This window comes from Coregonus clupeaformis, chromosome 7, assembly GCF_020615455.1.
Source record: "Coregonus clupeaformis isolate EN_2021a chromosome 7, ASM2061545v1, whole genome shotgun sequence".
In the NCBI taxonomy this organism is placed as follows: Eukaryota; Metazoa; Chordata; class Actinopteri; order Salmoniformes; family Salmonidae; genus Coregonus; species Coregonus clupeaformis.
This window is the reverse complement of record NC_059198.1, coordinates 58,113,721-58,138,918: the sequence shown is the minus strand read 5'-3', so window position 1 is coordinate 58,138,918 and position 25,198 is coordinate 58,113,721. Positions and strand designations below refer to the sequence as shown.

The 25,198-nt window shown below is 44.1% G+C and overlaps 1 protein-coding gene across 3 annotated transcripts in view; it reads right to left on the bottom strand.

Moving 5' to 3' along the window:
* Positions 1-25,198, bottom strand: part of LOC121568757 (septin-9-like) — an 89,172-nt gene that overhangs the window by 44,625 nt on the left and 19,349 nt on the right. For 2 of the 3 annotated variants that reach the window (XM_041879158.2, XM_041879156.2), the window contains exon 2: positions 23,094-23,846. In XM_041879158.2, coding sequence (XP_041735092.2) covers positions 23,094-23,846 — 753 coding nt within the window. Of the gene's footprint in view, positions 1-23,093; positions 23,847-24,237; positions 24,342-25,198 lie in introns of those variants that run through there. The other variant, XM_041879157.2, reaches the window with a different exon arrangement.

Genomic DNA, 25,198 nt, shown 5'->3' with positions numbered 1-25,198 from the left:
CCAGGCTTGTCTCTTTTTCGTTCCTCTGTTCTCTCTCCACCCCCTTCTCACCCCTCTCTGTCATCTCTGTCATCTCATAGTCTCCCAAGTGGCGCAGTGGTCTAAGGCACTGCATCGCAGTGCTAGCTGTGCCACTAGAGATCCTGGTTCGAATCCAGGCTCTGTCGTAGCCGGCCGTGACCGTGACCGGGAGACCCATGGGGTGGCGCACCATTGGCACAGCGTCGTCCAGGGTAAGGGAGGGAATGGCCGGCAGGGATGTAGCTCAGTTGATAGAGCATGGCGTTTGCAATGCCAGGGTTGTGGGTTTGATTCCCAGGGGGGGCCAGTATGAAAAAATAAAATAATAATAATAAATAATGTATGCACTCAATAATGTAAGTCGCTCTGGATAAGAGCGTCTGCTAAATGACCAAAAATGTAAAATCTCTCCATAGCTGAGCCTTTAGTAGAGGTCCCTGGGGCCCAGAGTACTGTGGAATGATTGGCTCTATACTGTACAATACACCCTCAGCATTGATAACACACTGCAGTGGGAACAAGGCTAACTCACTGCTCTTCCATTCCTCCTCCCCTGACCTCCCCACAGATACACCAGTCCCTAATTCATCCCAGCTAGGCCAACTGAAGTCAGAGTCAGTAAATATCAAACCAGCTATATCCTAGCCAAGCCTGGTCGCAGATCTGTTTGTGCGGTCTTGTCAACTCCAACAGCTGGCAAGACAGCCCAAACAGATCTGGAACCAGGCTAGCTGTATCCTGCCTGAAAGCAGAGATGTCAGCAGAGAGGCTCAAACATTGAACGTCACAAGTGTTTTTCTCATCAGCAAAAACTGCATTACAAAATAAAGTCCAACACTCGCTCCTAGAAATCTTTGACTCCAAACTGACTGTGTGTCCACACAGAGTGGTGCCAGAGCTAGAGCCAACCATCATTTGTTTGATCAACACAACTTGGCTCGTGCCTTTAGTATCGACTCAATTTGAGTGGCTGCCCTGCGGAGAACATGGGCTCTCCAAGATAAAAGATCTTCGTTTGAGGAAGACGCAGTGCCAGAAACCCAATAGCAGGGGCCCTGCGGGCTGATGTTACTGGGCCAGATGGAGCCAAGATGGAGACGGGTCTTGGCAGGGAGAGTGGAGAGCTGCTTGGCTGACCTCTCTGTGCGTGTGCTGCAGCTGTAGTGGGGCTTTCAGACCATAGAAACACAATGTATAGATTGAATAAACATGGCCTTTTCAGTGTTTCAAATCACATTTGGTTTGTTCAACTATGGTTACAATCAGAAATGTTCAGCCAAATATCAGATTACGTGTATCTTATTACTGGTGATTGAATTTCAAGCAAACGTTCTGCAATCATACACATAGCTGAAATAAAAGGAAAGCAGATAGAGGAACTGTGCCATATCATAGGAGAAGGGAACCAATTCCAGACCATTTCTCCAGTCTGTGTAGTGGGATGTACAGACAGCGAGGAGAGGAGTGTGAGAAAGAGCACAAAGTGAATAGCCTGATTGAGGTGTGTGTGTACACGTGTGTGTTTCTGGAGAGAGATCGAGAAAAAATTAGAGGAGAAAAGGACCTAAGTGAATAGCCAGCTTGTGTCCCACAGGTTTCCAGACTGAAGGCTGAGTATTCAGCGGGCCGCCTCAGGAGGAGGGAGAGAAAAGTAAGCAGAAAAGAGAGGGAGACCAAACAGGACCACTACTGTTCCCATACAGTATATGGGGAAACCCCAAATAAGGGCATGTGAAGGCTGGCTCACGCACATTTTAGTGGGAAAAGAAGGTCTGTCGAGTCCTGTCTGCATTGTAGTCATTCTACACCTTTCTACACCCACCTGTACAGTGGGAACAGAATCAGCTAATGCCCTCTATTGTTGTCAATGTGAAAGACGTGGGAGTTTAATTAACCACCATAAATACAAAGCTTCCTGGGGTTCATTTTTAACGAAAACACTTATTTTACTGCAGTAGTATATCCTTATGGGACATCCTGTCAGAAAATACAGGAAATCGTGTGAGAACAAGTGGGGGAGAACAAGTATTTGATACACTGCCGATTTTGCAGGTTTTCCTACTTACAAAGCATGTAGAGGTCTGTAATTTTTATCATAGGTACACTTCAACTGTGAGAGACGGAATCTAAAACAAAAATCCAGAAAATCACATTGTATGATTTTTAAGTAATTAATTTGCATTTTATTGCATGACATAAGTATTTGATCACCTACCAACCAGTAAGAATTCCAGCTCTCACAGACCTGTTAGTTTTTCTTTAAGAAGCCCTCCTGTTCTCCACTCATTACCTGTATTAACTGCACCTGTTTTAACTCGTTAACTGTATAAAAGACACCTGTCCACACACTCAATCAAACAGACTCCAACCTCTCCACAATGGCCAAGACCAGAGAGCTGTGTAAGGACATCAGGGATAAAAGTGTAGACCTGCACAAGGCTGGGATGGGCTACAGGACAATAGGCAAGCAGCTTGGTGAGAAGGCAACAACTGTTGGCGCAATTATTAGAAAATGGAAGAAGTTCAAGATGATGGTCAATCACCCTCGGTCTGGGGCTCCATGCAAGATCTCACCTTGTGGGGCATCAATGATCATGAGGAAGGTGAGGGATCAGCCCAGAACTACACGGCAGGACCTGGTCATTGACCTGAAGAGAGCTGGGACCACAGTCTCAAAGAAAACCATTAGTAACACACTACGCTGTCATGGATTAAAATCCTGCAGCGCACGTAAGGTCCCCCTGCTCAAGCCAGCGCATGTCCAGGCCCGTCTGAAGTTTGCCAATGACCATCTGGATGATCGAGAGGAGGAATGGGAGAAGGTCAAGTGGTCTGATGAGACAAAAATAGAGCTTTTTGGTCTAAACTCCACTCGCCGTGTTTGGAGGAAGAAGAAGGATGAGTACAACCCCAAGAACACCATCCCAACCGTGAAGCATGGAGGTGGAAACATTATTCTTTGGGGATGCTTTTCTGCAAAGGGGACAGGACGACTGCACCATATTGAGGGGAGGATGGATGGGGCCATGTATCGCGAGATCTTGGCCAACAACCTCCTTCCCTCAGTAAGAGCATTGAAGATGGGTCGTGGCTGGGTCTTCCAGCATGACAACGACCCGAAACACACAGCCAGGACAACTAAGGAGTGGCTCCGTAAGAAGCATCTCAAGGTCCTGGAGTGGCCTAGCCAGTCTCCAGACCTGAACCCAATAGAAAATCTTTGGAGGGAGCTGAAAGTCCGTATTGCCCAGCGACAGCCCCGAAACCTGAAGGATCTGGAGAAGGTCTGTATGGAGGAGTGGGCCAAAATCCCTGCTGCAGTGTGTGCAAACCTGGTCAAGACCTACAGGAAACGTATGATCTCTGTAATTGCAAACAAAGGTTTCTGTACCAAATATTAAGTTCTGCTTTTCTGATGTATCAAATACTTATGTCATGCAATAAAATGCAAATTAATTACTTAAAAATCATACAATGTGATTTTCTGGATTTTTGTTGAAGTGTACCTATGATAAAAATTACAGACCTCTACATGCTTTGTAAGTAGGAAAACCTGCAAAATCGGCAGTGTATCAAATACTTGTTCTCCCCACTGTATATACAGTGAGGGAAAAAAGTATTTGATCCCCTGCTGATTTTGTACGTTTGCCCGCAGACAAAGAAATGATCAGTCTATCATTTTAATGGTAGGTTTATTTGAACAGTGAGAGACAGAATAACAACAACAAAATCCAGAAAAACACGTCAAAAATGTTATAAATGGATTTGCATTTTAATGAGGGAAATAAGTATTTGACCCCCTCTCAATCAGAAAGATTTCTGGCTCCCAGGTGTCTTTTATACAGGGAACGAGCTGAGATTAGGAGCACACTCTTAAAGGGAGTGCTCCTAATCTCAGCTTGTTACCTGTATAAAAGACACCTGTCCACAGAAGCAATCAATCAATCAGATTCCAAACTCTCCACCATGGCCAAGACCAAAGAGCTCTCCAAGGATGTCAAGGACAAGATTGTAGACCTACACAAGGCTGGAATGGGCTACAAGACCATCGCCAAGCAGCTTGGTGAGAAGGTGACAACAGTTGGTGCGATTATTCGCAAATGGAAGAAACACAAAAGAACTGTCAATCTCCCACGGCCTGGGCTCCATGCAAGATCTCACCTCGTGGAGTTGCAATGATCATGAGAACGGTGAGGAATCAGCCCAAAACTACACGGGAGGATCTTGTCGATGATCTCAAGGCAGCTGGGACCATAGTAACCAAGAAAACAATTGGTAACACACTACGCCGTGAAGGACTGAAATCCTGCAGTGCCCGCAAGCTCCCCCTGCTCAAGAAAGCACATATACAGGGCCGTCTGAAGTTTGCCAATGAACATCTAAATGATTCAGAGGAGAACTGGGTGAAAGTGTTGCGTTCAGATGAGACCAAAATCGAGCTCTTTGGCATCAACTCAACTCGCCGTGTTTGGAGGAGGAGGAATGCAGGACAACTTCACCGCATCAAAGGGACGATGGACGGGGCCATGTACCGTCAAATCTTGGGTGAGAACCTCCTTCCCTCTGCCAGGGCATTGAAAATGGGTCGTGGATGGGTATTCCAACATGACAATGAGCCAAAACACACGGCCAAGGAAACAAATGAGTGGCTCAAGAAGAAGCACATTAAGGTCCTGGAGTGGCCTAGCCAGTCTCCAGACCTTAATCCCATAGAAAATATGTGGAGGGAGCTGAAGGTTCGAGTTGCCAAACGTCAGCCTCGAAACCTTAATGACTTGGAGAAGATCTGCAAAGAGGAGTGGAACAAAATCCCTCCTGAGATGTGTGCAAACCTGGTGGCCATCTACAAGAAACGTCTGACCTCTGTGATTGCCAACAAGGGTTTTGCCACCAAGTACTAAGTCATGTTTTGCAGAGGGGTCAAATACTTATTTCCCTCATTAAAATGCAAATCAATTTATAACATTTTTGACATGCGTTTTTCTGGATTTTTTTGTTGTTACTCTGTCTCTCACTGTTCAAATAAACCTGCCATTAAAATTATAGACTGATCAGGTCACGATCGTCGTAAGAACCGGACCAAGGCGCAGCGTGATAGGCATACATCTTTTAATGAGTACTTTAACACATGAACAAAACGACAAAACGATATGTGAAGTCTAAAGGTTCACCAACACAAACCTATAAAGAACAAGATCCCACAATAAACTAGTGCCAACCGGCTGCATAAGTATGATTCCCAATCAGAGACAACGAGAATCAGCTGCCTCTGATTGGGAACCACCCTGGCCAACATAGATCCACACGATCTAGAACATAAACCTAGAAAACTAAACATAGAAACTAACACCCTGGCTCAACATTAAAGAGTCCCCAGAGCCAGGGCGTGACAGATCATGTCTTTGTCAGTGGGCAAACGTACAAAATCAGCAGGGGATCAAATAAATTTTTCCCTCACTGTATGTGTGTATGTATATATATATATATATATATATATGTATGTGTGTATGTATATATATATATATATATATATATATATATATATATATATGTGTGTATGTATATATATATATATATATATATATATATATGTATGTGTGTATGTATATATATATATATATATATATATATATATATACATACACATACACACACACACGCACGCACACGATTTCCTGTATTTTTTAACAGGATGTCCCATAAGGATATACTACTGCAGCAAAATATATATATATATATATATATATAGGGGTGTCATATGGGCGCAGGGCTCTGGGAATGGAGGAAGTACTTCCTCTAACATGCTGATATAAACACAGCAGAGCACTACAGTGAACCATCCCATAGAGTAAAGTTAGGTAGAGCAGACCATAGAAATAGAATGACATTGACTTGAATGGGAAGGTGTGTTCTATTTACTCCAGACCTCACCTCGCTGACTTTCCCTCTGCATACAAACAATACTGCCTGGCTCAGGGTTGCTGCTGGTCCCAAACCATCTCTCCACACCTTTCGTCAAGTATGTATACAGTACCAAAGTAGTGGAAGTAAACAACAACAAACTCACACATGCAGGGGACAACAAACGCCATGGGAAAATAAGTGAAATACCCACACCTTGTCTGTTTGCTCCTGTATTTCTATTAGCAACATAGATGAAGTATGTACTGTATGTACATAGCCAGCACAGTGAAATAACTGATCCACAATCTGACAAAATGTTTACAAAGCAGACGGAGTGGGCAGGGGATGTCCTACTATGGGATATCTGTACAGCGGTATGGCAATATTGTGAGCCATCTTATTGCTATGGCAACATCAAGACAACAGGGCTACGCTGTGATAGGATCAGGACTTCCCTAGTGACACAAAGCTGTTTACATAAATGTAACAGGACAGGACATAAGCCTTTGTCAAGTCATGTATAAGAAGTGTAATATAATCTCTTACAGACAACAACCAGTAGGGAATACCTGCCTAGTTACCCAAGTCTGGGAGAGATAACCATCTATGGGGAATACCTGCCTAGTTACCTGAGTCTAGGAGAGATAACCACCTGTGTAACAGCATCTCCTACTGGTTGTTGTTAGAGCTGCACCAATGGGATGCTGTTTGTTGAGGTGTCAATTTTTTTATTTTTTTTTAGTAATTTAGCAGATGACTTACAGGAGCAATTAGGGTTAAGTGCCTTGCTCAAGGACACATCAACAGATTTTTCACCTAGTCAGCTCGGGGATTAGAACCAGCGACCTTTCGGTTACTGGCACAACGCTCTTAACCACTAAGCTACCTGCCGCCCTGGAGAAACCAACACATACTTAATGTGGGGTGTATCTCAACAGTCTAAAGTGTTATTTTCTTCTCTACCAGTTCTTTGTCTGTAGTGATGCTATCTGTAGAAGTGTATTTTCTTTGTCTGTAGTGATGCTATCTGTAGAAGTGTATTTTCTTTGTCTGTAGTGATGCTATCTGTAGAAGTGTATTTTCTTTGTCTGTAGTGATGCTATTTGTAGAAGTGTATTTCCTTTGTCTGTAGCGATGCTATCTGTAGAAGTGTATTTTATTTTTCTGGGAGTGTTTTAGTTTTTTTTTTTTTTGCACCAAAGAAAACAAGTGAAAGACAAAACAGTACTAATAAAAAAAAAACTGGTAGAAACAGTGTGCAGGTAAGGTTGAAAGCCCAAAAGGGCTTATATGAAAACCAGACCACCAAAAAACAATACAGGTAAAAAATAAATTGATCAATCACATAAACAAAGTATACTAATTAAGAAAAAACATGTTTGATTATGTGTGTGTGCATACGTGTGTGAGTTAGGTTACATAGAGGGGATTACTGGGTAGTTTGGTTCATCAGGCTGACACCTGACCCCTAGTCTATTACTGGGTAGTTTGGTTAATCAGGCTGACCCCTAGTCTACTACTGGGTAGTTTGGTTCATCAGGCTGACCCCTAGTCTATTACTGGGTAGTTTGGTTCATCAGGCTGACCCCTAGTCTACACTTGCAAGTTATTGAGGGATGATGATTTGGCAATGTGAAGATAGGAATTCCAGAATATGGAACCTCTGTATCTGATAGAGAATTGACTATGTGAGGTGCGGCAGTGGGGAGGGTAAAAGGTTATCGCAGTATCTTGTGTTGTATGCATGGATTTGGTTATTAACCTGAGTGTTGTCGCTTTATTCAGTGCCTATTATCACATGATTACTTAACTCAACTGAGAAACAAAAAGCAAAAGCAACTGGAAAAGGAATCAGCTTTTCATTCCTGTCTTCTCTCTCAAGCCGGAACGGAACACACACACGTCATAAACAACACACACATGATTTATCGCTGAAGACATTTCCATGCCTTGTGACAGTCCAGCTCCTCAGCCATCCCTTCTCCTAGCTATCAATGGCTCTTTATGTGGGAGAAAGGGAGATAAACACCATCTTAGTAGGTTGTGACTGCAGCCTGAGAGAACGCTCCCCCAGTCAGCACATGACCCTACTGCTCCCCTCTGGGAGATACTGAGTCACCCAGAACTACCACTAATTCTGATCAGAAGTCACCCCATTATCCTCAAGCTAATAGTCATCAAAAGGACTTCTCACGGTGTTAGCATAGCCTGAAGCTAATTCCAATGATAAGCAATGATTGTACTATTCTGTACTACTCACATTAGCCTGGAGGCTAACTTTGATCTGCAGCTAAAGCGGTCCTAGCTTAAAGGGTCAATCTGCAGTTGCTACATACATTTTTTGACTTTATGATATGCACCAATTTATCCTTGAAAAATATAAACTTATAAATGAGCTTACTTCAACTGTCGTACCCTATCAGAACCCAAAATATAAGCTTGTGTTACTCCAGTGTTTGTAAACAATGTAAATGGAAACAAACACTATAGCCTCAAAACATGGTTAAAACTATAACTTTGATATCATGAATGGTCAGTCATTGCATCCGTAGCTCTTTTTATGAATTTCAGAGTGGTTATATTTCTCCAGCCCCATCCCTCAGCTTTTTACTGAAACATTGGCAGGGAGGTCGCTTTGTTATTGTTTAACTACGGATCGCCCCTTTAAGGCTCATTTTGAACATAAGCTAGGTTAGCTAACTAGCTAGCTAATCATCTTTCTCCACAGCAGCATAACAGTGAGTCTGATCAATGTGTCATTAGAACTCACAAGGCTCCAGAGGGCTTTTGGCCCCGATGGCCTGACCTTTGCCCTTACAGGATGTCCATCATGTGACCAGAGAGGAATGTGAGTGGACCAAACAAATTAAAAGGACAGAAGTACTGTCTGGACTTATTCCTCTCTTCTCTCCACAGGAATGTCCTTCTACTCCGCTGACACACAGGACACATACGTGGTGAGTGCGTGCAGACAGACACACACATTTGTTACACTAGCAGACCTCTGACAATGAAAACGCCTCACAACACAACAAGAGACAACAAGCTTGAGGTCAGATTAATGATTTATCTCTTTATTTTTCTAAATGTGTATTTGCTGTTGTGTCACCCTGCATGACCACATCTCACAGTGGAGGGCTAGCCTACCAACCAAGATAATCACCAGTCCAGTCCAGGGCTAACTAGCTACAGTCATCCACAGAGCCCATCAGCATGTAATCAAGGCTATGCTCTACTTCCTCACTGGCTGTAAGGAACTCCTTGACTGGCTATTTTTTCCTCAAAAAGATATACAGTGATCCCTCGCCACTTCGCGGTTCACTTATCGCGGATTCGCTATTTCGCGGATTTTCATAATGCATTTTTTTTTTTTTGGTGCATTGTGCTCTGCATTCTGATTCGCTAAAAACTCACTCCCGCTTCTTGTATCAAAACATGCTACGAATTGTGCTATCATTTTGTCGTCTCGTGCAGTTATGTGTACGTACATAAAACAGCTTGGCAAATTTACATTAAGTTGGCCAAATTATCTTGTAATTTCGAACATCTCCTAATGAAATGGGACCCTTTGATGAGCCGTTCGTTACAGTTCTCCAACGTAATCGATGGTGGCATGTCGGTGTACAAGGATCTTTTTGCAAAGAAGAAAAAAGAGCGACAACAGCTGCCTATCACTATGTTCTTCTCCCGAACAAACACACCTGCACCGCGGGCTTCAGAAGAAGAGAACACTGCAGAGCGCAGTCAGGATGCAGCGGCCCAGTCTGAAGAGCAGTGAAACGGCCTACACGTGAGTCACTGTATTTGTATACATGTAATAGTTGCTAATTGTAAAAAAAAAAAAGTTTTCTATTTCGCGGATTTCACTTATCGCGGGTCATTTTCGGAACGTAACCCCCGCGATAAACGAGGGATTACTGTACTATGTTGTTAAAGAGCCATGTATTTAGATAATATATGTCTCTGTTCTGTCCTATTACAGAGCTGTACATGTATAAATATAGGCTACATGTGGCTCCTATCTATTCTAGAACTAGTATTCCCACTCCATTCTCCCAATTCTTAGCTTCCATTACACAACCTTAGAAAGCAGATTAAGCAACTCATACTATAGAGAGGCTCTCATCTTCAACCAATAAAACATGAGTAAACACTTAAATTACTTCCTGGGGTCAGGGAAAGGTCACACCCCAGTAATGAGAGGGGTCAGTGACATCATAGAGGGGTTTACCGTCGTCATGTCTTTGGTGTTAAGTCACCTTCTAATAGTCACCTCGTTCCTTCACATTACGTTTCCCTCCCTCATCCATCAAACAGAGCATTAGCAGCAACAAACACACAACAATATGGTACCAGTTAGTTGGTCTAACAGTTGACATTCCACAGATACACAGTGAGGTCAACGGTATAAACCAGGGTCGTATCCATTAGGACACACCGTAGCAAAATGTTTTGCAATGGAAAACAAAAATGAGCGTTTCTTATTGGACGAGTTCAGTCCGTTTTCTTCCGTTTGGTGCCTAATACGACCCAGTCCTTATGCGTAGTACTACTGCACATAGACTTTATGTGTGTGGTTTTCCCAATACTTCCCTTGACACACTCAGTATTACTGTCCTTAGGGAGGCTGTCTGTCAGCACTGGCTGCTTTACACCACCTGAGAGGCAGTGTGTGTGTGTGTTTGTGTGTTTGTCTGTTTACTGTGGCTTGGTTCTGCTCAGTCCTTCAGCTGACAGCCAAGAGAAACTTGAGCAAGGTCATACAACAGGAAACCAGAGGGATGGAGAGAGGGAGGGACGGAGAGAGGGAGGGAGGGAGAGAGGGAGGAATGGATGGAGATAGGGAGGGATGGATGGAGAGAGGGATGGATGGAGAGAGGGAGGGATGGATGGAGAAAGGGAGGGATGGATGGAGAGAGAGAGGGAGGGACGGAGAGAGGGAGGGAGGGAGAGAGGGAGGAATGGATGGAGATAGGGAGGGATGGATGGAGAGAGGGATGGATGGAGAGAGGGATGGATGGAGAGAGGGAGGGATGGATGGAGAAAGGGAGGGATGGATAGAGGGAGGGAGGGATGGAGAGAGGGAGGGAGGGAGGGATGGAGAGAGGGAGGGAGGGAGGGATGTAGAGAGGGAGGGATGGACGTAGAGAGGGAGGGATGGACGTAGAGAGGGAGGGATGGACGTAGAGAGGGAGGGATGGACGTAGAGAGGGAGGGATGGACGTAGAGAGGGAGGGATGGACGTAGAGAGGGAGGGATGGACGTAGAGAGGGGGGTGGATGTAGAGAGGGAGGGATGGACGTAGAGAGGGAGGGATGGACGTAGAGAGGGAGGGATGGACGTAGAGAGGGAGGGATGGACGTAGAGTGGGAGGGATGGACGTAGAGAGGGAGGGATGGACGTAGAGAGGGAGGGATGGACGTAGAGAGGGAGGGATGGACGTAGAGAGGGAGGGATGGACGTAGAGAGGGAGGGATGGATGTAGAGAGGGAGGGATGGATGTAGAGAGGGAGGGATGGATGTAGAGAGGGAGGGATGGATGTAGAGAGGGAGGGATGGACGTAGAGAGGGAGGGATGGACGTAGAGAGGGAGGGATGGACGTAGAGAGGGAGGGATGGACGTAGAGTGGGAGGGATGGACGTAGAGAGGGAGGGATGGATGTAGAGAGGGAGGGATGGATGTAGAGAGGGAGGGATGTAGAGAGGGAGGGATGGACGTAGAGAGGGAGGGATGGATGTAGAGAGGGAGGGATGGATGTAGAGAGGGAGGGATGGATGTAGAGAGGGAGGGATGGATGTAGAGAGGGAGGGATAAAGACAAAAGGAGAGCAAGAGTGAGTATGCATACAGGCTCACTGCGTAGTCATGTCCAAGCCAGGCAGCTGTGTGTGTGTACAGTGTGTGTGTGTGTACAATGTGTGTGTGTGTGTGTGTACAATGTGTGTGTGTGTACAATGTATGTGTGTGTGTGTGTGTGTGTGTGTGTGTGTGTGTGTGTGTGTGTGTGTGTGTGTGTGTGTGTGTGTGTGTGCATGAGATCATTTCCTACAGCACCTCTGAAAACAGCTCCTCTGCAATGTTCCTTTCTGTCATCATTATCACTAACGTCTGGAAGAACAAGACCTACAGAAACGTCTTCCAACATTTTACAGCAACACATTTCAAAGCTTTGAAATCCAATTGAAAACATTCAATCACATATTAAATGTAATGTTTCACATATTCATTCCATACACTGAGCAGACAGCATTTACAGTTATGACACCGTAAAGTCCCCTGTAACATGGAGCAGACTGACATTTGGCATATACTGTACTTGCTGTTGAATTAAATGGCCAATGGAATAACATTGGCCATAGTTAGTTAACTATCACTGGAAGATTGAAGAACAAATCCCTCACTACCCATACACTATGTAAAAGCATTTTTATGTTGGTAAATTAAAGACACCTTAACGTCCACTGTAATACATTTGACCATCTACTGTTTAACAACACCCCCATAAAGTTACTTGTACCCTACCCTTGTATCAGTAGTCCATCTCTAGCACCTGTCCCCTAGGCCAGACACACTTAAGGTCCCACTGCACTGCCCTCTCACGGTGCTGTACACTGGGGTGCCAGAGGTAGAGGATATGGATGGAAACACACTTATACTTCCCAAACATTACCTAATGTGTCTGAAAACACACTCCTCCTACACAGGGCTTAAATGTTTGAGTTCCCACACATCCCACCATTACGGAGGTTACCTATTTTGAAAATAAAGCTACATAAAACTTTGTCACAGCAAGGTTGTCACTCAGACCATTGAGATAAATGTATCAAATAAATAAAATGGCTAGAATGGATAATGGTCTAATCATTCTGTTTCTCAGCCCTCTAACTATCTGACAGAGGGGGGCACTAGTAGCCTACACCTCGTTCAGAGGAATGCTTTCATCCGTAGAATACAATGACGGTCCTCTCATCATTACAGATTCATTTCTGGAATATGGGTTCAAACCATTGTCTTAGTCCCAACACAATTTTAACACAAAGAAGTTCAACATGTAGTCAACCATAGCAGCAACACCCTTTGACATGTAGTCAACCACAGCAGCAACCCCCTTTAACAGTATGTGTTTACTCTAAGCTGACTATAGAGGTCAAAGGTGAGTTTCCAGTTTATTCCATCTCCCTGATAGCATTTACAGGAAATCAGGGATCCATTTCTCCCCCTGTCTCAACACCCCCTCTAACTCTAAAAGGGGTTCTCTCTAACACACTCACTACAGGAGGAACTCTCACCCCTTTTCCTATCAAAACAATCTTTGGGATTCTCTCACTCTCAATTCCATGGGGTGAGAGGTTTACATTGCCAAAGCAAGTGAAATATAGATCTCGATCTCCCTCTCTCCCTCCCTCCCTCTCCCTCACAGCCATGTCTGGGTTCTCTCCTCTCCACATAATACCCCCAAACCAGTGGAAACTATTAGGTGATGATGCAGGTAAAACGGTGATTCCTGGACTGGTTCCATCTTACTCCACCACACACACACACACACACACATCACTAGACCTCAGACCACATTTCTCAGGATATTCTTCCCTTCTTATGATTAGAGGAAACGTTTACATCAGTAAAACATCTGATACTGATCTAAACTCAAGCAAAGACTTTTGGTGCTGTGATATTCAGTACGATAACCATGGATGAATACTCAAACAGAACCACCACAAAATGCAGGACTTTTCCCTGTTTGGAGCCATTCATTGGTCCCTAGGTGCAAACCCTACCTACCTGGCGAGCTAAATCAAGTGTACCTATACATACAGCCCTAGGAGGCCATGGTAGATTGAGCGATCTCATTGCATAGAGTTATTTCAGCACTCGGAGAGGCTGTTTGTTACAGTGATGAAACGGCTAATAAGGAGCAGTCAACAGAGCTCTATCATACTATCCAGGTCTGTACCCAAACAGTTTGAGCTTCTACTTCTAAAAATCCACCTTTCCAGAAATAAGTCTCTCACTGTTGCCGCTTGCTACAGACCCCCCTCAGCCCCCAGCTGTGCCCTGGACACCATATGTGAATTGATTGCCCCCCATTTATCCTCTGAGTTTGTACTGCTTGGTGACCTAAATTGGGATATGCTTAATACCCCAGCCATCCTACAATCCAAGCTAGATGCCCTCAACCTCACGCAAATTATCAACGAACCTACCAGGTACAACCCTAAATCCTTAAACATGGGTACCCTCATAGATATCATCCTGACTAACATACCCTCTAAATACACCTCAGCTGTCTTCAACCAGGATCTCAGCGATCACTGCCTTATTGCCTGCGTCCGTAACGGGTCCGCGGTCAAACAACCACCCCTCATCACTGTCAAACGCTCCCTAAAACACTTTAGCGAGGAGGCCTTCCTAATTGAACTGGCCCAGGTATCCTGGATGGATATAGATCTCATTCCGTCAGTAGAGGATGCCTGGTTGTTCCTTAAAAGTAATTTCCTCTCAATCTTAAATAAACATGCCCCATTCAAAAAATACAGAACTAAGAACCGATATAGCCCCTGGTTCTCCTCAGACTTGACTGCCCTTGACCAGCACAAAAACATCCTGTGGCGTACAGCATTAGCATCAAATAGCCCCCGCGATATGCAACTTTTCAGGGAAGTTAGGAACCAATATACACAAGCAGTCAGGAAAGCAAAGGCTAACTTTTTCAAACAGAAATTTGCATCCTGTAGCACTAACTCCAAAAAGTTTTGGGACACTGTAAAGTCCATGGAGAATAAGAGCACTTCCTCCAGCTGCCCACTGCACTGAGGCTAGGAAACACTATCACCACCGATAAATCTACAATAATCGAGAATTTCAACAAGCATTTTGCTACAGCTGGCCATGCTTTCCATCTGGCTACCACTAACCCGGCCACCAACTCTGCACCCTCTGCTGCAACTTGCCCATGCCCCCCCGCTTCTCCTTCACACAAATTCAGACAGCTGATGTTTTGAAAGCGCTGCAAAATCTGGACCCCTACAAATCAGCTGGGCTAGACAATCTGGACCCTTTCTTCCTAAAACTAGCCGCCGAAATTGTCGCAACCCCTATTACTAGTCTGTTCAACCTCTCTTTCATAACGTCTGAGATCCCCAGAGATTGGAAAGCTGCCGCGGTCATCCCCCTCTTCAAAGGGGGTGACACTCTAGATCCAAACTGCTACAGACCTATATCCATCCTGCCCTGCCTTTCGAAAGTATTCGAAAGCCAAGTTAATAAACAGATCATCGACCATTTCGAATACCACCGTACCTTCTCCGCTATGCAATCCGGTTTCCGAGCTGGTCACGGGTGCACTTCAGCCACGCTCAAGGTCCTAAACGATATTATAACCGCGATTGATAATAGACAGTACTGTGCAGCCGTCTTCATCGACCTGGCCAAGGCTTTCGAATCTGTCAACCACCGCATTCTTATTGGCAGACTAAATAGCCTTGGTTTCTCAAATGACTGCCTCGCCTGGTTCACCAACTACTTCTCAGATAGAGTTCAGTGTGTCAAATCGGAGGGCCTGTTGTCTGGACCTATGGCAGTCTCTATGGGGGTGCCACAGGGTTCAATTCTTGGGCCGACACTTTTCTCCGTGTATATCAATGATGTCGCTCTTGCTGCTGGTGACTCTCAGATCCACCTCTACGCAGACGACACCATTTTGTATACATCTGGCCCTTCATTGGACACTGTGTTAACAAACCTCCAAACGAGCTTCAATGCCATACAACAATCCTTCAGTAGCCTTCAACTGCTCTTAAACACTAGTAAAACTAAATGCATGCTTTTCAATCGAACGCTGCTAGCACCCGCCCACCCGACTAGAATCACCACTCTCGACGGGTCTGACCTAGAGTATGTGGACAACTACAAATATCTAGGTGTCTGGTTAGACTGTAAACTCAACTTCCAGACTCACATAAAGAATCTCCAATCCAAAGTTAAATCTAGAATCGGCTTCCTATTTCGCAACAAAGCCTCCTTCACTCATGCTGCCAAACATGCCCTCGTAAAACTGACTATCCTACCGATCCTTGACTTCGGCGATGTCATTTATAAAATAGCCTCCAACACTCTACTCAGCAAATTGGATGTAGTCTATCACAGTGCCATCCGTTTTGTCTCCAAAGCCCCATACACTACCCACCACTGTGACCTGTACGCTCTTGTTGGCTGGTCCTCACTACATGTTCGTCGTCAAACCCACTGGCTCCAGGCCATCTATAAATCACTGCTATGCAAATCCACGCCTTATCTTAGCTCATTGGTCACCATAGCAGCACCCACCCGTAGTCTGCGCTCCAGCAGGTATATCTCACTGGTCATTCCCAAAGCCAACACCTCCTTTGGCCGCCATTCCTTCCAGTTCTCTGCTGCCAATGACTGGAACGAATTGCAAAAATCTCTGAAGCTGGAGACTCTTATCTCCCTCAATAACTTTAAGCATCAGTTGTCAGAGCACCTTACCGATCACTGCACCTGTACACAGCCCATCTGAAATTAGCCCACCCAACTACCTCATCCCTATATTGTTATTTAATTTGCTCTTTTGCACCCCAGTATCTCTATTTGCACATAATCTCTTGCACATCTAGCATTCCAGTGTTAATACTATTGTAATTATTCTGCACTATAGCCTATTTATTGCCTTACCTCCATAACTTGCTACATTTGCACACACTGTATATATATTTTCTGTTGTATTTCTGACTTTATGTTTTTTTTTTTACCCCATATGTAACTCTGTGTTGTTTTTGTTGCACTACTTTGCTTTGTCTTGGCCAGGTCGCAGTTGTAAATGAGAACCTGTTCTCAACTGGCTTACCTGGTTAAATAAAGGTGAAATAAAATAAAAATAAAAAAACAGAGAAGCAGCAGCAGGAAAAGTTTTTACGCTGCACGTTTATTGACTCTTGATTTGGAATTTCACACATACCAGCTGCCTGCATCTCCCTTGGACCAGACTACACAGACAGCATGAACAACCACCTTATAGGAGCTCCACTCACAGTAACACCACCATACTGCCTCTTAGGGGCTTCCCAATAACACCACCATACTGCCTCATAGGGGCTTCACAATAACACCACCATACTGCCTCATAGGGGCTTCACAATAACAACACCATACTGCCTCACATGAGCTTCACAATAACACCACCATACTGCCTCACATGAGCTTCCCAATAACACCACCATACTGCCTCATTGGGGGTTCACAATAACACCACCATACTGCCTCACATGAGCTTCCCAATAACACCACCATACTGCCTCATTGGGGGTTCACAATAACACCACCATACTGCCTCATAGGGGCTTCCCAATAACACCACCATACTGCCTGTTAGGGGCTTCACAATAACACCACCATAATGCCTCTAAGGGCTTCACAATAACACCACCATACTGCCTCTTAGGGGCTTCACAATAACACCACCATACTGCCTCTTAGGGGATTCACAATAACACCACCATACGGCCTCTTAGGGGCTTCACAATAACACCACCATACTGCCTCTTAGGGGCATCACAATAACACCACCATACTGCCTCTTAGGGGCATCACAATAACACCACCATACGGCCTCTTAGGGGCTTCAAAATAACACCACCATACTGCCTCTTAGGGGCATCACAATAACACCACCATACTGCCTCATAAGGGCTTCAAAATAACAGCAACATGAGCAGGGCCAAGAGTTTGTCCTGGACCTGTTACTCAACTAGTAAAACTCTGGGCCATAGTTACAGGCTTTAATGTGACCCAGAGTTTTTACGTACTATATTACCAGTACCATAGAACTAGGAATTAGAATACTAGAATGGACATGAACCTTCTTATGATAGGACAAAGGTCAGCCATTTTAGTCAGGGAGTTGGTTAACCTTGGTTTGCCAGTGCTGTAATAAGATAGTGTAAAATAATGAATTTGAAGAATTTATCTGCACTGTATGTTTGTAAGCTAGCAAGCCAGACAGTTTTAACAATGCAGTCAATCCACAGCCATACACTGGCTGAAATCAGTTGACAATAGGACTTAGACAAGTTGTAAATGCAACAGGTATTGATATTGTATCATATAAATAGCACTCACAGCTTCCAAGAAACACATATAAACTGGTTTTATAATTACAGTGCCTTGCAAAAGTGTTAATCCACATTGGCGTTTATCCTATTTTGTTGCATTACAACCTGTAATTTCAATGGATTTTTATTTGGATTTCATGTAATGGACATAGACAAAATAGTCCAAATTGAAAAAAAATGGGGGAAAAATGAAAAAAATACATAACGGAAAAGTGGTGCGTGCATATGTATTCACCCCCTTTGCTATGAAACCCCTAAATAAGATCTGGTGCAACCAATTACCTTCAGAAGTCACATAATTAGTTAAATAAAGTCCACCTGTGTGCAATCTAAGTGTCACATGATCTGTCACATGATCTCAGTATATATACACCTGTTCTGAAAGGCCCCAGAGTCTGCAACACCACTAAGCAAGCGGCACCATGAAGACCAAGGAGCTCTCCAAACAGGTCAGGGACAAAGTTGTGGAGAAGTACAGATCAGGGTTGGGTTATAAAAAAATATCAGAAACTTTGAACATCCCACGGAGCACCATTAAATCCATTATTAAAAAAATTGAAAGAATATGGCACCACAACAAACCTGCCAAGAGAGGGCCACCCACCAAAACTCACGGACCAGGCAAGGAGGGCATTAATCAGAGAGGCAACAAAGAGACCAAAGATAACCCTGAAGGAGCTGCAAAGCTCCAAAGCAGAGATTAAAATATCTGTTCATATGACTACTTTCTGCCGTACACTCCAGAGAACTGGGCTTTACGGAAGAGTGTCCAGAAAAAAGCCATTGCTTAAAGAAAAAAAAAAGAAAAACACGTTTGGTGTTCGCCAAAAGCCATGTGGGAGACTCCCCAAACATATGGATGAAGGTACTCTGGTCAGATGAGACTAAAATTGAGCTTTAAGGACATCAAGGAAAACGCTATGTCTGGCGCAAACCCAACACCTCTCATCACCCTGAGAACACCATCCCCACAGTGAAGCATGGTGGTAGCAGCATCATGCTGTGGGGATGTTTTTCATCGGCAGGGACTGGGAAACTGGTCAGAATTGAAGGAATGATGGATGGCGCTAAATACAGGGAAATTCTTGAGGGAAACCTGTTTCAGTCTTCCAGAGATTTGAGACTGGGACAGAGGTTCACATTCCAGTAGGACAATGACCCTAAGCCTACTGCTAAAGCAACACTTGAGTGGTTTAAGGGGAAAAATTTAAATGTCTTGGAATGGCCTAGTCAAAGCCCAGACATCAATCCAATTGAGAATTTGTGGTATGACTTAAAGATTGCTGTACACCAGCGGACTCCATCCAACTTGAAGGAGCTGGAGCAGTTTTGCCTTGAAGAATGGGCAGAAATCCCAGTGGCTAGATGTGCCAAGCTTATAGAGACATACCCCAAGAGACTTGCAGCTGTAATTGCTGCAAAAGGTGGCTCTACAAAGTATTGACTTTGGGGGGGGTGAATAGTTATGCACACTCAAGTTCTGTTTTTTTTCACAAGAAAAATTATTTTGCATCTTCAAAGTGGTAGGCATGTTGTGTAAATCAAATGATACAAACCCCCCAAAAATCCATTTTAATTCCAGGTTGTAAGGCAACAAAATAGGAAAAATGCCCATGGGGGTGAATATTTGCGCAAGCCACAGCAAGAGTTTAGGTTGACAATTCTATTACACAATTTCTGATTACTTACTTTATAAGTAAAATCAGGATTATGCCTCTATTGCCAATATTTCCAATTAGACTGGTTTGGAATTCTCCCTGACCAATAGGGCTGCCATTTTCACCCCGTTCTGGATCTTTGAGGGCTTATGACATACTCCGAGACGATATTCACGTCATAAGAAGGAAAAATTGGGGAAAACAAACATTCTTTCCCATTGAACCCCATTGTAAAAGAGAACTTCATTGTTGATTTTAGTTATATACAAATAACAAAACAGGCTGAAAAGCTGCTGTGTTGTTCAATGTACATGTAACCAGGTAAAAAATCCTGACCTCCGGTTCGAAATGCTCCTTCATAGGGAAATAGAGCTTGCGAGAAGAACCCAGGCTATTAGGCGTGGGAGAGTGGGACCCGGTGTCCAAGTAGTTTACACGTTGCTATGTGTGTGGAAAACATTTCATCACAGGTAAGACATTTAACTTGTTTAGTATAGTCCGTTTGTAACTCCACTCACTACTTCTAGCTGTATAGTCCGTTAGTTTGTGTTGTTGGTCTTGCCTAGCTTAATGTTCCGGTTGGTAGCTTGCTAGCACTCACTCACTCACTAATGTGGCTGCTAGCTCCGTCAAGAAAAGGGGCATGAGGGAACTACAATATTACGTTTTTCTAAGTAGTGAACGCTCATGCGCAGGCAATGTTGAAAAGTAATCTTTAGACATGTACTATTCCTTAATGTAGTTTTGTAATTGACTAAAACAAGCAGACAACAAGAACATTGCGTTTGAAAAAGGTCAAGTTTTTGCTGTAAGCCAATGGAGTAACCTAGGTAACCACAGGTGGGTGGGGCCACAACGTTCTATCTAATACCGACTGGGACTATAGCCCCTCTAGTAATTTAATATGATCTCTATGATCAGTACTAACTCTGGGCCCTAGTTATAGGCTTTAATGAGATCCAGAGTTTTTCTGGGTCAGGTCACATTTTCAGGAACAACTCTTGGCCTAACAATGAGTGCCGTCTCCAAAACTGTTCTGATGAAGTAGAGCAGTCAACCAACTCCCTCTGACCTCTAGTGTCAGAGGAGAGTCAGTGAACCCAAACCGTTACAAGGACTGATGTGGTCTGAAACGTATCTAATATTCTTAATTCTGTTTTTGTAACTTTATTTTCATCATCAATACAGTAAAAGTTCATAGGGGATGGAGTTACTACGGCAACACCCGGGTCTGTTCATTATAACGAATTACACTTCAGAACGGGGCACGAGGTCATCAGGTCAACGCCAAGTCTGACATCACACTTAAAGGGGCACTTCAACACTTTTGAACCTCATATTCATTACCACACAAGACACTGGTATGTGCTGGAGATAATGAATGAGGTAAAAAAGTGGTTAAGTGGCCCTTTAACTTCCCCCACAATGACCTAAGTCCTCTCCCACGAGGAGACAGGAATAAGCCAAGGCTACTTAGACCTTTAATGAGAGAGGTAGGCCTACAGAGAGGAAGCCTTCAAGCCCCCACAATGTCAACATTGCATCATCTGTATTCATACACTCATGACCTCACTCATACCTCCCTGACCCTTCACGTTGAAACGGTCCCATCCTTTGAGGCTTTTGTGGTGGTTTTCTGGTGGTTTGAGAAAAAGCACATCTTTAGCCGAAATAACATTCACTTCATTGCCCTTTTCATCTTTAAACTGGATGGGCCGAAGGTTTGGTATGCCTGAATAATGAGTCATAGTTCTTGGTGCACAGTTCCTAGCCACAGTAGGATGACTGGTACTTTTCCCCAGAAGAAAAACTAAAATTAGGACACACGACTTAGAAAAAGCACAACAGAATGTTCCTCTTTCATCTCAAGGCTTTGCTAACCATGGGTGTGTCCCAAATGACACCCTATTACGTTTAAAAGTGCACTACTTTTGAGCTGGGCCCATAGGGCCCTTGTCAAAACTAGTGCACTTCATAGGCAATTAGGGTGCCATTTAGGATGCACCCCAACCCACACCACGGCATACTTCTACCATTAGTCACTGTGCTTCAAAGTTCAAACTAGAGCTGGGACGATAAACCGAAAATTATCAACACTGACCAAACCGACCACTTATCGTGGGCATTTTGCTGATATCGTTCATTATGATAAGTAGCCTATACTAGAGAAATGTGAAGTTTGAAATAAAACCTGTTTGCTAATATGGGTGATTGTTAATGGGACAATTGATAGCTACAACATTCAAACTAGTAGTAATTTTTAAAGGGATACTTTGGGATTTTATCTAGTTATCTAGTTCCCCATAGTCAGATGAACTCGTGGATACCATTTTTATGTCTCTGTGTCCAATATGAAGGAAGTTAGAGGTAGCTTTGCGAGCCAATGCAGATACCCATTGACTTCCAGTCATTGCGCTAACGCTAGCAAGCAATTACGCTAGCGCTAGTTAGACCAAAAAATGGTATCCAGCGTTCACCTGACTCTGGGGAAGTAGATAAAAGGCCTCATTGCCAAAATCCCGAAGCATCCATTTAAAGAGTAATTTAAAAAAAGCAGTGGTTCACATTGTTATAAATGTATCTTTCAATTTATCATTATCGTATTAATTCAGTCAATTTAGGCCTGAATGGTATACCGTATTATACTGTATACTGGTATTGATGCACGGACAGGTTTGAGTTTTTACTTTACCTTCTATAACAGTATGTTTGGTTTGTTAAATGTGATACGCAACTCCTACGCGTATAATGTCAGTTTTTATAGTTTACTCCATTTGCTACTAAAGTCAGTGTGGAAATGATAATAAAAGTGCAGGAAATGAAAATTATTATTTTTTGGAGTTGGAGTCAACAGTATAAATGGAGAAAGCCCCATTGAAATCACTTATAATTTATGTGTTGTCACCCTAGGGTCATGAACTACTCATAAAGCATATTTAGAACTTTTATTATTCAAAAACCTAAAATACCTTCAAATACCGTCAAAAATGGCCAAAATATCGTGATATGAATTTGTCCCTATCACCCAGCTCTAGTTAAACCCCAAACAGCTCAAGACTAGGTCAGGTTAGACGGAGGAAAGGAAGGGTCTCTATCACTCTGGTTATGAATTATCCATCTTTACTGAAGGACTTTACTGCATGTCTACACAGGACACAGCGGAAGTATAGACCAGCAATTATGAAACACAACCACTACTTAACACCGGAGTCTACCCTGTAAAACATCACTTCCAGGAAAAGCATTCTTATCTGAAAACCAAGGGAGTACCACATCATGCATAGTTCGGTTTCACAATTCCCAGCTATGTCAACCTCTGCCTGCTTCAATTCAGTCCTGACTTATGCATAGACGTGTCATACATAGAATTAGATTAACTTACTCTCTGTAGGTCTGGCGACGGGCGTCTCGCTGACCGGGGGCTGTGTCCTCTCGCTCCTAGGCTCCACCAGGCTGGGCAGGGGGCCGCTGGGAGCTGGGGGGTGGCTGTTGTTCTCCACCACCCTGACCGGTGTTGGTGCTGCCATCTCTGGCTGTCGGAAGACGGGCATCTCGGGTCTCCTGGAAGTAGGGGCCTCCACGGGGCTGGCCATGGGGGGGTCGGTCCTCCTCTGAGGGGGGTCAGGGATCCGGGTGGCTGAGGGAGGCTGGGAGTCCCCCCTCCTGGGGGCCGCGGGGGGCTCGTGGGGCCGGGAGAGGGAGATCTCTGCCCGTCTGTGTGCCGAGCTGGAGCTGGAGATGGTGGAGCTCTCTGGGGCGGCTCCAGCTCGGGAACCAAGGCTCTGGGCCTCGGGCCTCTTCAGGCCGAAGCGGGCGATACCCGGGCTGGGCGAGCTGTCAATCTGCTTGGACGACACCTCAATGGAGATCTCGGTCCGGCGGGAGGAGGCTATATCCGGGGCACGACCTCCTACCCCTCCCCCGAACAGCTCCATGCGTCTCAGGCTGGTTTTGGGGGAGCAGGGGTTGGAGTCAGAAGGCGAGGTTCTGGAGGGGTAGTCAGAGTTGCGGGAGGAGCCCAGGTCGTGGAAGCTTCGCTGGCTGGAGGTGGAGGAGCGGAGGTTGGTCCGACGGGACAGAGGGGAGGGGTTGATGGATGCGTCAGACTCCTCCACCTCAAACGACCTCTTTAGTGCTGGAAAAGAGAAGACATGGTGTGGTCAGTCAACAGATCAACACAGAGGAATTGTGTTGCCTTGTAAGTTAATCAAGTAATATACTGAATGGATTAATAAACATCAAAATATGCATCAATATATTACACCATTTCATAATTTAGCTGAGTAGCCTACTGCTATAGCCTAACTAGGCTTCCCAACTACAAGAGATTGGAAAGCGTTTCTGATTTTGATACATCTCTTGGAAAAAGTTGTAGGCCTACAATTTGATTTCTAAAGTGTTTGGGGAACACTATTAAAAAAATCTAGTTGAAAACGGAATCACTGGGTCACATAATAAAACCAAAACCCTATGGAATCCCATTGAAACACAAACGCAAATATTAACAGGGAAAGTCCGTTCATTACCTGATTTAATACGCTTCACGTATTTTTTCATCATTGCGATTTAGTTATTTAACATTCCTTCAATGAACGTGACTGACTCACAACAAACCGATGTGCACAGACTGTTCAAACACAACCACAGCGCGCGCTATTGGGGTGTATTCATAAACTCTTACAACGGAAACCATTTACGGGTTAAGAACCAAATGGAAGCAAACGAAACGGGGCGGGACCTACCTGAATTTGTCCAATAGAAACTCTAGTTTTCGTTGCAAAACCTTTCCGTTTTAAGTAAACGGTTTCTGTTGCAAAATATTACAAAACGTTTTGCAACAGAATCGGCGTAATGAATACAACCATGCGCTCGCCCTGCTTATGAATTGTGATGAATCAGCAGGTATTTTTCAATAAAAAAACTATAATTCAGTTCAATTCTGCCCATTGAATAAAAACGCCGTTCTATCAACGAGGAAAATAGATAAGCAGCAACAGGTTGGCTAACGGTGTGACCTTTATGTATACCATCTATGGGTGTGACGTGCATCATCTTTTGGTCACGTGAACCACTTACGTTTATGGTAAAACCTGATATTAGTCAATTTCCCATTTCTATGGAAAGCTGATTATAATGTATCTTTAGTAATTTCTTTAGTAATCTCTTTAGTAATGAAGTTTCTACGACCAATATTAGTATTACCCAGCTCACTAGAAATAGTATCCTGCACACTCTTCAGCGTTTTGCTTTTCTAGTGAAATATCTTCCTGCTTCAAATAAATGAAGCATCATCACACACCCAACCACCCCCATTCGCACACACACACACACACACACACACACAGGGCTGTGGCCAGACAGTTTCATGCTATAATCTTCATAAAATTATCATTGAAAGATAGCTACAACCAACCAGATGAGAGGGAAGTCAGCCAGCCGGTAATTCCATTATTCCATTAGCAAACACTGAGTTCTCCATTTCACCAG